Source organism: Anabas testudineus, chromosome 7 (assembly GCF_900324465.2).
Source record: "Anabas testudineus chromosome 7, fAnaTes1.2, whole genome shotgun sequence".
In the NCBI taxonomy this organism is placed as follows: Eukaryota; Metazoa; Chordata; class Actinopteri; order Anabantiformes; family Anabantidae; genus Anabas; species Anabas testudineus.
Window position 1 is genome coordinate 455,899 of NC_046616.1, and position 14,140 is coordinate 470,038.

The 14,140-nt window shown below is 43.8% G+C and overlaps 1 protein-coding gene across 1 annotated transcript in view; it reads right to left on the reverse strand.

The window, feature by feature from the left end:
- Positions 1-14,140, reverse strand: part of cacna1fb (calcium channel, voltage-dependent, L type, alpha 1F subunit) — a 36,096-nt gene that overhangs the window by 15,147 nt on the left and 6,809 nt on the right. Inside the window, exons 2-19 of the mRNA XM_026367802.1 lie at positions 13,869-14,140; positions 11,450-11,550; positions 11,162-11,267; positions 8,054-8,193; positions 6,346-6,497; positions 6,115-6,267; positions 5,814-6,010; positions 5,622-5,725; positions 5,333-5,484; positions 4,296-4,370; positions 3,424-3,505; positions 3,242-3,268; positions 3,000-3,160; positions 2,461-2,686; positions 2,091-2,298; positions 1,282-1,402; positions 714-789; positions 567-615 (exon numbers count right to left, since the gene is read on the reverse strand). Coding sequence (XP_026223587.1) covers positions 567-615; positions 714-789; positions 1,282-1,402; positions 2,091-2,298; positions 2,461-2,686; positions 3,000-3,160; positions 3,242-3,268; positions 3,424-3,505; positions 4,296-4,370; positions 5,333-5,484; positions 5,622-5,725; positions 5,814-6,010; positions 6,115-6,267; positions 6,346-6,497; positions 8,054-8,193; positions 11,162-11,267; positions 11,450-11,550; positions 13,869-14,140 — 2,402 coding nt within the window. The remainder of the gene's footprint in view (positions 1-566; positions 616-713; positions 790-1,281; positions 1,403-2,090; positions 2,299-2,460; positions 2,687-2,999; positions 3,161-3,241; positions 3,269-3,423; positions 3,506-4,295; positions 4,371-5,332; positions 5,485-5,621; positions 5,726-5,813; positions 6,011-6,114; positions 6,268-6,345; positions 6,498-8,053; positions 8,194-11,161; positions 11,268-11,449; positions 11,551-13,868) is intronic.

Below are 14,140 nucleotides of genomic sequence, written 5' to 3' on the forward strand. Positions count from 1 at the left end.
CTATGTCGAGATTTGATCCAAAACTGCAGCTTTCTTTGATGAATTTCTCAAAAGTGTGAAGGTAAAAATGTATAGCCTATTAAGAAAAGTATATCAGACATGTACTGGTAAAAAAAAAAAAATGTGTATCATATCTTCTCAAGGTTTCTGCTTCTAATAAGACACTTGACACTTGTACACATGTACTGGTAACATAATGTGGTTATAAAGTGTCTTATAGTCATTTTGGGAGATGATGAAGGGTGAAGAGAAGATGAATTCTCAGCTGCCGAGATTTGCCTCCCTTATTATTTGAGACGGACTGTTGCATGCCAGAGATCCAGATCTGGACATAACACAAGACAGATTATTACTTCTTATACTGCAACAAGTTTCAGGTGGAGCTGCTGTAAACTAGTTAAAACACAGTTAACCTCCAACTGTTCAGAGGTGAAAAGTCTCTTCAGTGGAACAGAAAACTACAATAAAGGAAAATACTTAGGTAGAAGTACCTCTAAAGTACCGTACAGCATCTGAGTAAATTCAGGTACTTTGCACTGATTATCAAAAACAAAGCTTCAAGTCACCTTCACTTCTCCTTCTTCAACCTCCTCCTCAGGTCCCTCCTTCTTCTTACTGCACAAACCACAGGAAACAGGTTTAGACTAATTCACCACATCAGCATCTTTTTATCTGTCATTTTATTTTCTTCCCACTTTCCCTCTTTCTCTCACTCTTTCTTCTTATTGTCTCCGTCTCCTCCAGCCAGGTTGTCCACAGCGATGGCCAAGAAGACATTCAGCAGGATGTCTGACACACGCTAAAGATGCTACTCTACCAAGAAGTGGGCGACCAGTCAAAATGACCCCAAGAACTCAACAAACACTCATCAATGAGGTAAAGAAACAAAGATTTGCTTTGCTTTGTTTTTCCTCTCCACTGTTGCCTATACCTTGCTCTAATGGGATTGTTGGGTTTTCTATATCATTTTTTGTATAATTATATTCTGTAAGGTCTTAAACCTTAAACACTGTAAAGTGCCCTGAGATGACTTCTGTTGTGAATTGTTAATAAAACTGAATTGAACTGAACAGCTGCCAAAAACATAGACCCGATGCTTAGAAAGAGACCTGAAATCCAGGACCTGAGAAGGTGGATGTGTAGGCATGTGAGAACATCCCTTGAGGTCAGTTCATCTGCCTCTCTGTCATCAACATCCTGTCAAAGCCATGAATAAGTAATCAGCTGTAGAAATTGAAACAGGCCTGGTAGTGAGCTTTATCTGTGTTTTGTCAAGGATACAGTTACCACAGATGAAGAGGATGACGAAGTAAACGCAGACGATCATCCCAGGAAACACTGGGCCTCCGTACGCCATGATGCCGTCGTACATGACCACGTTCCAGTCCTCACCTGTCAGGATCTGAATGCACGGTGGACTTGTTACTTAGACTGAACATGAGGAGGTGGCGTCCCTTTTTCTACAGCCGATAGTTTAAATGGTAAATGTTCTGCACTTATATAGCGCTTTTCTACCTAGCTGGTACTCAAAGCGCACACCGATGACTGACACACCGGGGCAACTAGGGGTTCAGTATCATGCCCAAGGACACTATGGCATGTGATGTGGCAGCCGGGAATCGAACCACCAATCCTGTGAGTGGCAGTCAACTGCTCTACCTATTGAGCCACAACCACCCCCTTTAATGAGCCTTCATACCCAGGGAGTCTTAACTGGGAGACACACTCCTTGTTCGTTTATTAATGTACAGTGTCTTTTACTTACAGTAATAGTTGATGTTTCCAGTTAGAGTCACATTCACAGATTTCACGTTACATTTGTCCATAACAGTCCAGGATTGTATTTGGTGTGACAGTGATCAGTGTTCATCCTTTAACTTATCTTATTGTTTAGTTTGTGGAACACATTTAAGATCAAACATTCGATGTGAGATATCAGTTTTCATCTGATGTCAAATTCACCTGAATACGTTAAACAACACAGAAGCTGTTCTACATGTTGTCTCATGCAGCATTTGGATCATCTCACACAAAGGTTCTTTCATCTGTGTAGTTTAATGTTTCGAGGTGAAGCATTAGCTGAGTGGTACCTGGAAGCAGGTGAGCAGCGCCTGAGGGAAAGAGTCAAAGGTGCTGCGTTTGGTCTGAGTTTCATCAAAGTTGAACTTTCCTCCAAACAGCTGCATCCCAAGCAGAGCGAAGATGATGAGGAAGAGAAAGAGGAGGAGCAGCAGGGAGGCGATGGACTTCATGGAGTTCAGCAGGGACGCCACCAGATTGGACAGAGCTGTCCAATGGCTGAGCAGAGACAGACATCGGAGGACGTAATGAGAACTCAGTAAAGACACTTCCATTTGATAAAAATCTGCAACACTGACTTGATGCTTAAGACAAGAAACCATCTGCAGACTGTGAAAACGCGTCAGAAGCTTTTATTTATTCATTCAGGTGTTTTCTCACCGTGTGACCTTGAAGATCCGCAGCAGGCGGACACAGCGCAGCACTGAGATCCCCAGAGGAGGCATGATGTCCAGCTCCACCAGGATGGTCTCCATGATGCCTCCACACACCACGAAACAGTCGAAGCGGTTAAAGAACGCCACAAAATAATGAGCCAGACCCAAACTGTACATCTTCAGCAGCATCTCCACCGTGAACAGAGACAGCAGCACCTTGTTGGCAATGTCTGTCGACACACCGAGAGACTGCTTGTTAATGTCAATTACAGCTTTTCACATACACACTACAGATACTGATGAAGATATTTAGTTACACTCTACCCGCTCATTTTTACTATAATCAGAACATTATTTACAATTACTTCTGTATGATTATGGTCAATTTATTATGTTCACTTTCTATTTCGATTCATTTACTGTAAAACACAGCACATACTGTGGTGTAGATGTCTAACTTCACACAGCAGGAAGTCGTGTAGTTGGGATGTTTAAAATACTCTTGGCTAAAGTGATGATGTCGAAAGCAGCACGTGTGGTTACCCTGGACTTGTGTCAGCCAATCAGGTTGGTTGTAGTGCTCGGAGGCGCTGAGGGACGTGTTGAGGAAGACGAGCAGCAGAACGAGCCAATAAAAGGTCACAGATTTAACAGCTGTGCGACAGTTTCGGCGACAAACTCGATTCCAGCGACGCAGCGTCCGACTGAAGGAGAGAGAGACAGTTAGAGACAGTTAGCAGTAAACTCTTGTTCTGCACTGATTGTCTGACGGTCAGTGAACTCACCAGCAGCTGATCTTCATGACCTGAGCACTGAAACATCACAGACACAAGTTAGTTCACTGTCTTAAACAAACACAGTGAGTCTGAACCAAAGATCAGGACATTCCTGCTCCTGCAGGTTGTAGACAGGTATTTTGTGTGTGTGTGTGTGTGTGTGTGTGTGTGTGTGTGTGTGTGTGTGTTACCAGCAGGCCTGGCAGCAGTTGGCGTGCTCCTCGTCAATGTTTTCAGTGTTTTCAGACGCTGTTTCACTGGCAGGAAGACTCGCTGAGACCAGAGAGACATCAATAAAAATATACAAATAACATGGAATGGTCCACATGAGGTAACACTTCCTTCATTTCACATACTGTGTATTCGTATGCTACTATATCATGTATTTGAAATGAAACTTACTCAGTAGATGTATACTGATAAGAAAACGTGTTTTCATATGAATTTATGTATAAATTCATATGAAAACACGTCCTGAGCTTCCAACTGAACTCTTAACATCCATCATTGCTTTTGTCTGTACTGAATATTCAGACATTCAAAGGTTGGACACATGTTTTGAACTGTTGACAAAAGCTGACTAAGATGAGGAGTTAACAGACCCAGAGTGGAGTCAGTGGGACCAGACTGGATCTGTGAGATCTTAAAAACGTTAACACACGTCTCACACTTTACATTCTGTGAACGGTTCACGCAGGAAACCAGTTCCATTCTCCTCACATTTATTTTGCTGCTGCTAAATGTTTTTACCCTGAATTGATCCATAAGAAGCTTAACTGATACTCGCAGAAAGAGTATTCAAGTCTGCTGGTTAGAAACAGGGTCAGAAAAATCTGAGGGACAGACAGAGGCCCAGATATTTTACAGGGACACGGTGAATTTTCCACTTTTAGACCTACTGAGTGTGTGTGTTGCTATCATGTGAGGACCAGCATGAATTTATAACCATAGGATTGTGGACATTTTTTAGCCGGTCCTCCAATCTCAGGGTTATGACTAGATTTCGAGATATATTAGCTATGTTAGTGCGTGACAATAATGTAATAACCTGTGTGCTTCTCACCATGTGTTTCATTCGAGTGACTGAACCATCCAAACTTCCCCCTCTTCTTATCGGACAGGTCGCCCAGAGAAAGACCTGACGCACAGACAAACACAGGTTATTCTTCATGTTGTCCCACAGCAACGCTGTTGACCTGTTTAACAGATGACTGTGGGGTTAGGGTTAGGGTTAGGGTTACATTTCTCTAGTGAAGAAGTCAGAGTGCATAATATATTAGATTAATATTCAGTACTGTGCAAATGTCTTTGGCACCATATACTGTTATTTTCTGAACGATGACCACTATTTATTTCTCTCTTTTAAAACACACAAAGTAGTTTCTTGGCTTCATTTCTGCTCCAGCGTCTTCAGGCTGCTGAAGGACCAACTCAGCATCCACATGAAGCTGCCAGATGCTGAACCAGGTCCTTGCTGGACTTCTGATCTGTCAAAGAAGAAACTCTGGGAAACTTCTTATCACATCTTCCACTTCTGACCTTTGACATTTCCAGATTCCTCTGCAGAGGTTCCACTTATTATTTGTCACTTTAGCCACATAATGTTAAAACAAACATGTTTATTCTGATATGTTTTTGTTTTTATCACTGTGAACATATTTCCTATGAACACTAGCTGTAATTCTAATCAGGTGACTACAATATAAATAGGTTTATAGTCATAACAGCACTGTTAAAGACAAATGTAAAGATGCCTCATCCTTTTGTACAGTACTGTATATTAGATATATTAAAAAATGTAATAATTAGGTAAAATATCTAGAAATAATAAACTGAGTAAATCTTACATTGCTGAAGAGTCTGTTGTGCAGCTTTTCATCAGTTATCTGAAGACTTTCTGCCTCACTACCTTCACAGACACACTAACTCACTCTAATTGGCTTCATTAATGGACGTCTATTAACTCGCTGTCACTGACACCGATTTGTTAATTAACTGTGAATCAACATTGAAGCAACATGTCTGAGACACTGAACGCCCCGAACACTCAACACAACAGATGTTTGACACGATCTAACAGACACTGTGTCTCTGCCTTACGTGGGTTCCCGTCCTCGTCCAGTTCATCCATGTCCTCAGCCTGAGTGATCCAGTCCATGTATCCGCACAAATCCTCCTCCATTTGCTGCTTCTCCCTCAGCTTCTGGAAATCTCCCCGAGCCTTCGCCTTCTCCCTCTCCTTACTAAACTCTCTGCAACATTCACACAACATTTAAACAGCACTTCAGTGTCACGCAGAGACGTGTGGAACTGAATCTTTTATGTTCAGTAAGTGTAAAAACATCTTTTCTCTTTAAAAAACATTTCACATTTGTAAGAGGCGACACACCCGCTGAGGACTCCCAGAACCAGGTTGAGAACGAAGAAAGAGCCGAAAATCACCAGACTGACAAAATAAACCCAGGGCAGCTCGAACCCTATGGCATCATTCATCTGCACACACAGGAAACTATGACTCATCTTGATAACAAGCACAGAAAGAGAGACAGGAGGGTGAACGAGCCATTCCAGTGTGTTTTACCCAGTACAGTACGTCAGTCCATCCCTCCATAGTGATGCACTGGAACACAGTCAACATGGCGAAGAAAAAGTTGTCGAAGTTGGTGATTCCTCCGTTGGGACCGTCCCACCTCCCCCGACACTCAGAGCCGTTGATGGTACACTGACGACCGTGACCAGCGTACGCACACGGGACGGGGTCGTCCTCCACATAGTTATCTAGGAAAAAAAATCTCAAATCAGGTTCTGGGTTCAAAGATGTTCTGGTAAGAAGACACATTCATTGTTGTTTTGTGGAGACCTGGCCTAGATATCGTCTGTACCTGTTCTGGTGTAATAACAGGTCTTGTGCATGCGGCCAATGAAGAGCTCCAGACCAATGATGGCGTAGATGATGATGACGAAAAGAACTAGCAGAGCGATGTGGAGCAGAGGAACCATTGCCTTCATGATGGAGTTCAACACAATCTGCAAACCTGACAGACAAACACAAAGTCGATTAAGTATCCAACCACCCAGGAAATTCACCCTCTGCCCAAAACCAGCTGACTTACTGGGGACTCCAGAAACTAGCCTCAGAGGTCTCAAGACTCTGAAGGCTCTCAGAGCTTTGACGTCTAAACCTCCAGGTTTCCCTGGCATGTGGTGAGTCGTTGCCTGCTCACCAGATTTATGAGTCAGTGTCTCCAAGACGACACTGAATAACCTGCACAAACAAGACAAGAAGAAGAAGAAGATGGAGATGAGGTTTGTTTTTGGGGAGAAGAAGTGAACACCTTCAGATTTATTATCTGAATGAAAGTGGAGATAAATATTCGAACCGTTTCCACTCTGGTAGCAGTATGTGCAGCAACATGGGTATTTTCCTGAGATATAGAATTTCTACCTGGCGTCTCCCACCACCAGCAGGATCCTGATCAGATGTTAAACCACCTCATCTGGCTCCTTATGATGTGAAGGAGCAGCAGCTCTGAGCTCTCTTGAGATGTCTGAACTCTTCAACTTTGACTAAATCAACCTACAACATATTTTGGCCACTTGTGTTTCTGATGCTGTTCTAACTCTCAGTGGGTTTTTCTATAAATTCACTGTTTAAAGTTCAACAAGGTGTGGATTCAATTTTTTTATTTCCCTGTCTCTAAAAACTCTAAAGCCACAACACACAGACCTGAATAATATACCAAAGCCCTGAAAAACATCCTCATCCCTCTTCCATCATCCAGCATCCTCTCTGACTTCTTCCTGACTGTAAAGTTGAACTGAAGGCCCAAGAGCAGCATTAACACGAAAACAGACTTCATTACGATCATCACTGCCCTGAGGATGTCCAGTCACACTGATGTCCTGCAGTGAGGACACAAAACAACACAGAGGACGAAACTGCACAGGACCTGCAGGACCCACTGAGGCCCGAGCAGGTGACTCAGTGACAGCTGCTGGATGATTAAAGGTAACTACACCCTGGAACTCTTCTCTCCCAGCATGTTTAAAGATGCAACAGAGGAATGAGCGAGCAGCAGCTACAGTAGACAGTGTGATGTGAAGAATCAGAGGTCAGATGCAACAGAGCAGCTTCTGTCACACTTTGCTTCTTTCTGCAAACACACAGAGAATCTGCTGTAATCCAGGTTTACAGCATGGTAACATCTGCTACTCTGCTAAATTAACATGTGTATGAATCAACTTCTATCAGGTACACGCAGGTATTTTCAGCACAGGTTGCTGCAGCAGCATCACTTCACATTTTAAAAAGTTATTAGACCAAGAAAGAAAAAATACAAATCCCAACGAGCAGGAGCCTTCAACCCCGCAGTAAGGCATGCTTAGTTCCAGAGCTGGGGGGTTGAATTCCCTGTGAGGACTGTGTTTGTAGCAGGACATTTACAACTTGTTGTGGGAGGGTGAGTGAGTTTATTCAGAGCAGAGTTTAGTCAGAGTGCAGTGATCACAGTCGACTGTCACAAACACTCAACAGAAAAACACCAAAATGAGCGAATCGGTGGCGTTGCTGCAGGGTGTGTTGCTCCACTGGCCACAGGACACGAGCTGCAGAGTTTACTGCAGTCACATCGCATTTACTGCAACAACACACACACACACACACACACACACACACTCAGAGACAGCAAGAGAAAGGGCAACAGGAAAGAACCAAGATCAATGGAAAAAAGCAACAGCAGTGTTTTAACTGAGAACCAACATCACTGATCTCTGAATGGAAGAAAGACAGAGAACCCAACATCCTTTAGTCCATTTTCTTACCCAACAATAACAATGACAAAATCCAGCAGGTTCCAGCCATTGCGGATGTAAGAGCTGGGGTGCATCACCAGACCATAGGCCAGGATCTTCAAGAAGGTTTCCACAGTGAAGATTATGAGGAAGACGTACTCCACTTGTTCCTGAAACACACAAAAAACATGTCACACAGGGAAACAAGGGCAGGACATCTCAACAGCCAGGTTCAGAGTGAGTTAGTTCTAAAGGTTCTGCTCTCCAGAAGAAGACCGTCCTGGGTTACTGTCTCTACAAATCCTCTGTCTTATGACGGTTTTGCTTATTTACACTAAACCAGACAAAGGCGTCAGGACGTCTTTTGTTATATCTACACACACATGTATGTATGAATATGATCCAACCAAGCATCAGTAGCTTGTGTTTGGTTAATTGTTGATACACTGATAAAATCTCAGCATGTTAAAACAGTTCACTCCAACACAACATTTACTACAAGCTTAGTGAAAAACATGGAGCTGATTCAAACATTTCCAACAGGAAACTGTTCACGTAGAAACAAGTCTCCAAACTGTAGCTGTGTATTAACACCCTCAAGTCATGTTAATTATCATGTTCCTAGAAGCACAGGTCGGGGTGGAGGAGTAGCAGCAATCTTCCACTCAAGTTTGTTAAATCAACCCCAGACCTAAACATAGTTTGAATTCATTTGAGAGCCTCACTCTTAGCCTCTCTGATCCTAACTGGAAAAATCAAAAACCAGTCCTGTTTGTTATTGTGTACCGTCCTCCTGTCCCTTACTCTGAGTTTTTAACTGAATTCTCAGAGTTTCCATCTGACTTAGTTCTTAGTGCAGATAAAGTAATTATAGTTCATGATTAACTTTACTCCAGCACAAGTCGACTATCTTGTTGATAATATTGCAGCCTCACTCCAATCAATACTCAACGGCAATCGGCATGGTCTCGTATGTACAACAGCTCTAGATTCATTTGTAAGACCTCACACATACTTAGACTATTTCTTCCCTGTAGATCATTCTGAATTAATTTCAGTAATTAATTCCTCTAAACCATCAACATGTCTCTTAGATCCCATCCCGACTAGACTCCTCAAGGATGTCTTACCTTTGATCAGCACGTCCATATTAGATCAGATCAATCTATCTTTACAAATAGGCTACGTACCACAGGCTTTTAAGGTTGCTGTAGTCAAGCCCCTACTCAAAAAGCCTACTCTGGACTCAGGGGTCTTAGTGAATTATAGACCAATATCCAATCTACCCTTTATCTCTAAAATTCTTGAAAAGTTAGTTTCTAAGCAATTATATGACCACCTGCGCAGCAATAACTTGTATGAAGATTTCCAGTCAGGATTTACATTTACATTTAGTCATTTAGCAGACGCTTTTATCCAAAGCAACTTTTTTTTTAAGTGCAAAGGAAGATGTGGAAGAGTACTGTGCTCAGCTGTTCTTTAAATATTAAAGTGAGGTCACTAAGCGTGCAGTGATAGGCAGCTCTTTCCACCATCGTGGGATCACTGAGCTGAACAGTTTTCCTTGGTGTCGACTGTGTGGTGCTGGTACCACTAGTCGCTGCTCCAAGACTGGTTTCACTCCACCCCTTGCCCTGAATATGCTCGTTAGGTGAAACAAAAGATGGGGGAGGTGTGAAGGATGTAATGGTCACACCTCTGCTCACCCCTTCTTAACACCTAAATGGGTCCAACCTGGTGCAGGTGTGAACTGGTTCTGGCCTTTTTCGGGATAGATGAAAGGGCAGCATGATAAATAGAAGACAGGTTGTGTCTAAGTCCTCCACCTCTGTTGAGAGAGGGAGTGTTGATCTGCACATGCAAGGCTTCCCTCACCCCTCTCTCAAACCACTTGTCCTCTTTGTCCAGTATTTTAACGTCACAGTCCTTAAATGAGTGTCCTTTGTCCTTAAGATGAAGGTACACAGCTGATTCAGGACCTGAGGTGTTACTCCTCCTGTGCTGTGCCATCCTCCTGTGTAGCGGCTGTTTGGTTCTCCAATGTACAGTTCAGGGCATTCCTCACTGCATTGGACCGCATACACTATATTCTTCATCTTGTGTTTTGTAGTCTGGTCTTTGGGATGTACAAGTTTCTGTTTAAGTGTGTTAGTGAGTTTGAAATAGACAGGTATGTTGGATTTTCTGAAAATCCTTTTCAGCTTCTCTGAAACCCCAGCCATGTAAGGTATGACCAGGTTTTTGCGTAGGACCTGGGACTCCGACTGTTCCCTTGATCTTTTCCTGGAACAGGTTGCTGCCTTGTTGAAGGCCCATTGGGGATATCCACAGGTCCTGAGTGCTGTCTTCAGATGCCTGTCTTCCTTCTGTTGGGCTTCTATGGAGGTGGGGATGTTTTGGGCTCTGTGGTTCAAAGTCCTGATGACTCCTATTTTGTGTTGTAATGGATGATGTGAGTCGAACAACAGGTACTGGTCCATGTGGGTGGGTTTCCTGTAAACCTCTATTTCCAGTCTTCCACCTGTCCCAGTGATGACCGCACAGTCCAGGAAGGCCAAACGGTTATCTTTGGTGTCCTCTCTAGTGAAACTGATGTTGGAGTCTACTGAGTTTATGTGGTCTGTGAAAGACTGTACCTCCTGGATCTTGAGCTTCTCCCAAGTGTCATCCACATATCTGAACCAGTGGGTCGGTGTCGTCCCTGGGAAGGAGTTGAGAGCTTTCTCCTCCACCTCTTCCATGTATAGGTTTGCTACAATGGGTGACACTGGGGAACCCATGGCACAGCCGTGTCTCTGTTTGTAGAAGTCTCTGTTTGTGAATTCTACAAAGGTGAAGATCAAAATATGTGGATGACACCTGGGTGAAGATCAGGATCTTTGTGGTTTAAATCGTATCTATCAGATAGATTTCAGTTTGTACATGTTAATGATGAGTCTTCCATGCACACAAAAGTTAGTTAGGCAGTTCCACAGGGATCTGTGATTCTTTTTACCTTATATATGTCCCCCTTAGGCAATATTATTAGAACATTTTCATTGTTATGCAGATGATACCCAGCTATACCTATAAACTAATCAATAAATTAACTCATTATTGTAGCTATGTAGTTTTTTGTAGCTGTATAGTGTCTCTCACCAAGTCGTGATTGGTGGAGTTGGAGTCATCCTCAGGAAACGGTTTGGAAACTCCCAGAGCCACACAGTTAGCAAAGATGGCTAACAGAATGAAGATGTCGAATGGTCTGAGAGACTTGTTAAAGAAACTTAATGAGGTAAAAATGGTGCAAACACTATTTCACTTTAATCATTACATGACAATCCTGCACAAATACACGTACCAGAGTACTGAGCTGGAAACGAACTGAAACTGCCATAAACAGCCATGTAATAACGGTGACAGCTGATTGGTCACAGGAAAGGATACTTCCACTCAACGATGTGGAGAGCAGCTTGTCTGATTGGATTGTTCAGTTTCAGACAGAACAAAGCTCGAGGTGCTCGCTGGACCTGATTAGTGCCCTGCACCTGTGGAGGAAGAGTCGGCATCATAGTATAAAACATCACAGATGATTCTGTCGGTGTTTTTCCCAACATGTAGTTAAAGTAGCAGTGAAACTACACACCTGTTTTCTCAGGTGTCTCTCCTGCCTCTTAGCGTGTTGTCTCACCTGTTTCTTAGCGTGTTGTCTCTCCTGCCTCTTAGCGTGTTGTCTCACCTGTTTCTTAGCGTGTTGTCTCTCCTGTCTCTTAGCGTGTTGTCTCACCTGTTTCTTAGCGTGTTGTCTCTCCTGCCTCTTAGCGTGTTGTCTCACCTGTCTCCTAAAGGGTTGTCTGTCTTGTTAACGTGTTGTCTCACCTGTCTCTTCATGTATTGTCTTTCCTGTCTCTTAACGTGTTGTCTCACCTGTTTCTTACCGTGTTGTCTCTCCTGCCTCTTAGCGTGTTGTCTCACCTGTCTCTTAAGGTGTTGTCTCACCTGTCTCTTACCTTGTTGTCTCACTTGTTTCTTAGGGTGTTGTCTCACTTGTTTCTTAGGGTGTTGTCTCTCCTGCCTCTTAGCGTGTTGTCTTACCTGTCTCCTAACGTGTTGTCTCACCTGTCTCTTCATGTGTTGTCTTTCCTGTCTCTTAACGTGTTGTCTCACCTGTTTCTTACCTTGTTGTCTCTCCTGCCTCTTAGCGTGTTGTCTCACCTGTTTCTTAGCGTGTTGTCTCACCTGTCTCTTAACGTGTTGTCTCACCTGTCTCTTACCTTGTTGTCTCTCCTGCCTCTTAGCGTGTTGTCTTACCTGTCTCCTAACGTGTTGTCTCACCTGTCTCTTACCTTGTTGTCTCACCTGTCTCTTCGTGTGTTGTCTCTCCTGTCTCTTAACGTGTTGTCTCACCTGTTTCTTACCGTGTTGTCTCTCCTGCCTCTTAGCGTGTTGTCTCACCTGTCTCTTACCTTGTTGTCTCACTTGTTTCTTAGGGTGTTGTCTCACTTGTTTCTTAGGGTGTTGTCTCTCCTGCCTCTTAGCGTGTTGTCTTACCTGTCTCCTAACGTGTTGTCTCACCTGTCTCTTCATGTGTTGTCTCTCCTGTCTCTTAACGTGTTGTCTCACCTGTTTCTTACCTTGTTGTCTCTCCTGCCTCTTAGCGTGTTGTCTCACCTGTTTCTTAGCGTGTTGTCTCACCTGTCTCTTAACGTGTTGTCTCACCTGTCTCTTACCTTGTTGTCTCTCCTGCCTCTTAGCGTGTTGTCTTACCTGTCTCCTAACGTGTTGTCTCACCTGTCTCTTACCTTGTTGTCTCACCTGTCTCTTCATGTGTTGTCTCTCCTGTCTCTTAACGTGTTGTCTCACCTGTTTCTTAGTGTGTTGGTTCCCCTGTCTCTTAACGTGTTTTCTCTGCTGTCTCTTAACGTGTTGTCTCACCTGTCTCTTCATGTGTTGTCTCTCCTGTCTCTTAACGTGTTGTCTCACCTGTTTCTTAGTGTGTTGGTTCTCCTGTCTCTTAACGTGTTTTCTCTGCTGTCTCTTAACGTGTTGTCTCACCTGTTTCTTAGCGTGTTGTCTCTCCTGCCTCTTAGCGTGTTGTCTCACCTGTCTCCTAAAGGGTTGTCTGTCTTGTTAACGTGTTGTCTCACCTGTCTCTTCATGTGTTGTCTTTCCTGTCTCTTAACGTGTTGTTTCACCTGTTCCTTACCTTGTTGTCTCACCTGTCTCTTAACGTGTTGTCTCACCTGTCTCTTAACGTGTTGTCTCACCTGTCTCTTACCTTGTTGTCTCACTTGTTTCTTAGGGTGTTGTCTCACTTATTCTTAGGGTGTTGTCTCTCCTGCCTCTTAGCGTGTTGTCTTACCTGTCTCCTTACGTGTTGTCTCACCTGTCTCTTACCTTGTTGTCTCACCTGTCTCTTCATGTGTTGTCTCTCCTGTCTCTTAACGTGTTGTCTCACCTGTTTCTTACCTTGTTGTCTCTCCTGCCTCTTAGCGTGTTGTCTCACCTGTCTCTTAGCGTGTTGTCTCACCTGTCTCTTAACGTGTTGTCTCACCTGTCTCTTACCTTGTTGTCTCTCCTTCCTCTTAGCGTGTTGTCTTACCTGTCTCCTAACATGTTGTCTCACCTGTCTCTTCATGTGTTGTCTCTCCTGTCTCTTAGCGTGTTGTCTCACCTGTTTCTTAGTGTGTTGGTTCCCCTGTCTCTTAACGTGTTTTCTCTGCTGTCTCTTAACGTGTTGTCTCACCTGTTTCTTACATTGTTGTCTTCCCTTTTTCTTAGCGTGTTGTCTCACCTGTTTCTTACCTTGTTGTCTCTCCTGTCTCTTAACGTGTTGTCTCACCTGTCTCTTAGCGTGTTGTCTCACCTGTTTCTTAGCATGTTGTCCTCTCCTCCTCTGCGTACCGGTTGAACTTGTGGTCGAATGAAGTGTATCGGTTCTCTTCATCCTGACGCCTTCTTCGTTCTCCCCATCCAGCTCTTCATCCCACTCCGCGTCCCTCTCCTCACCTCTTCCTCCTTCTCCTCCTCCACCTCTCCCTCCTCCTCCATCTCCTTCTCCCCCCTCCTCTTCTTCTGCCCCCTCCCCTCCCCCATCCTTCCCATCCACAGCGCTGGTGTAACCGTCACGACTGGCAC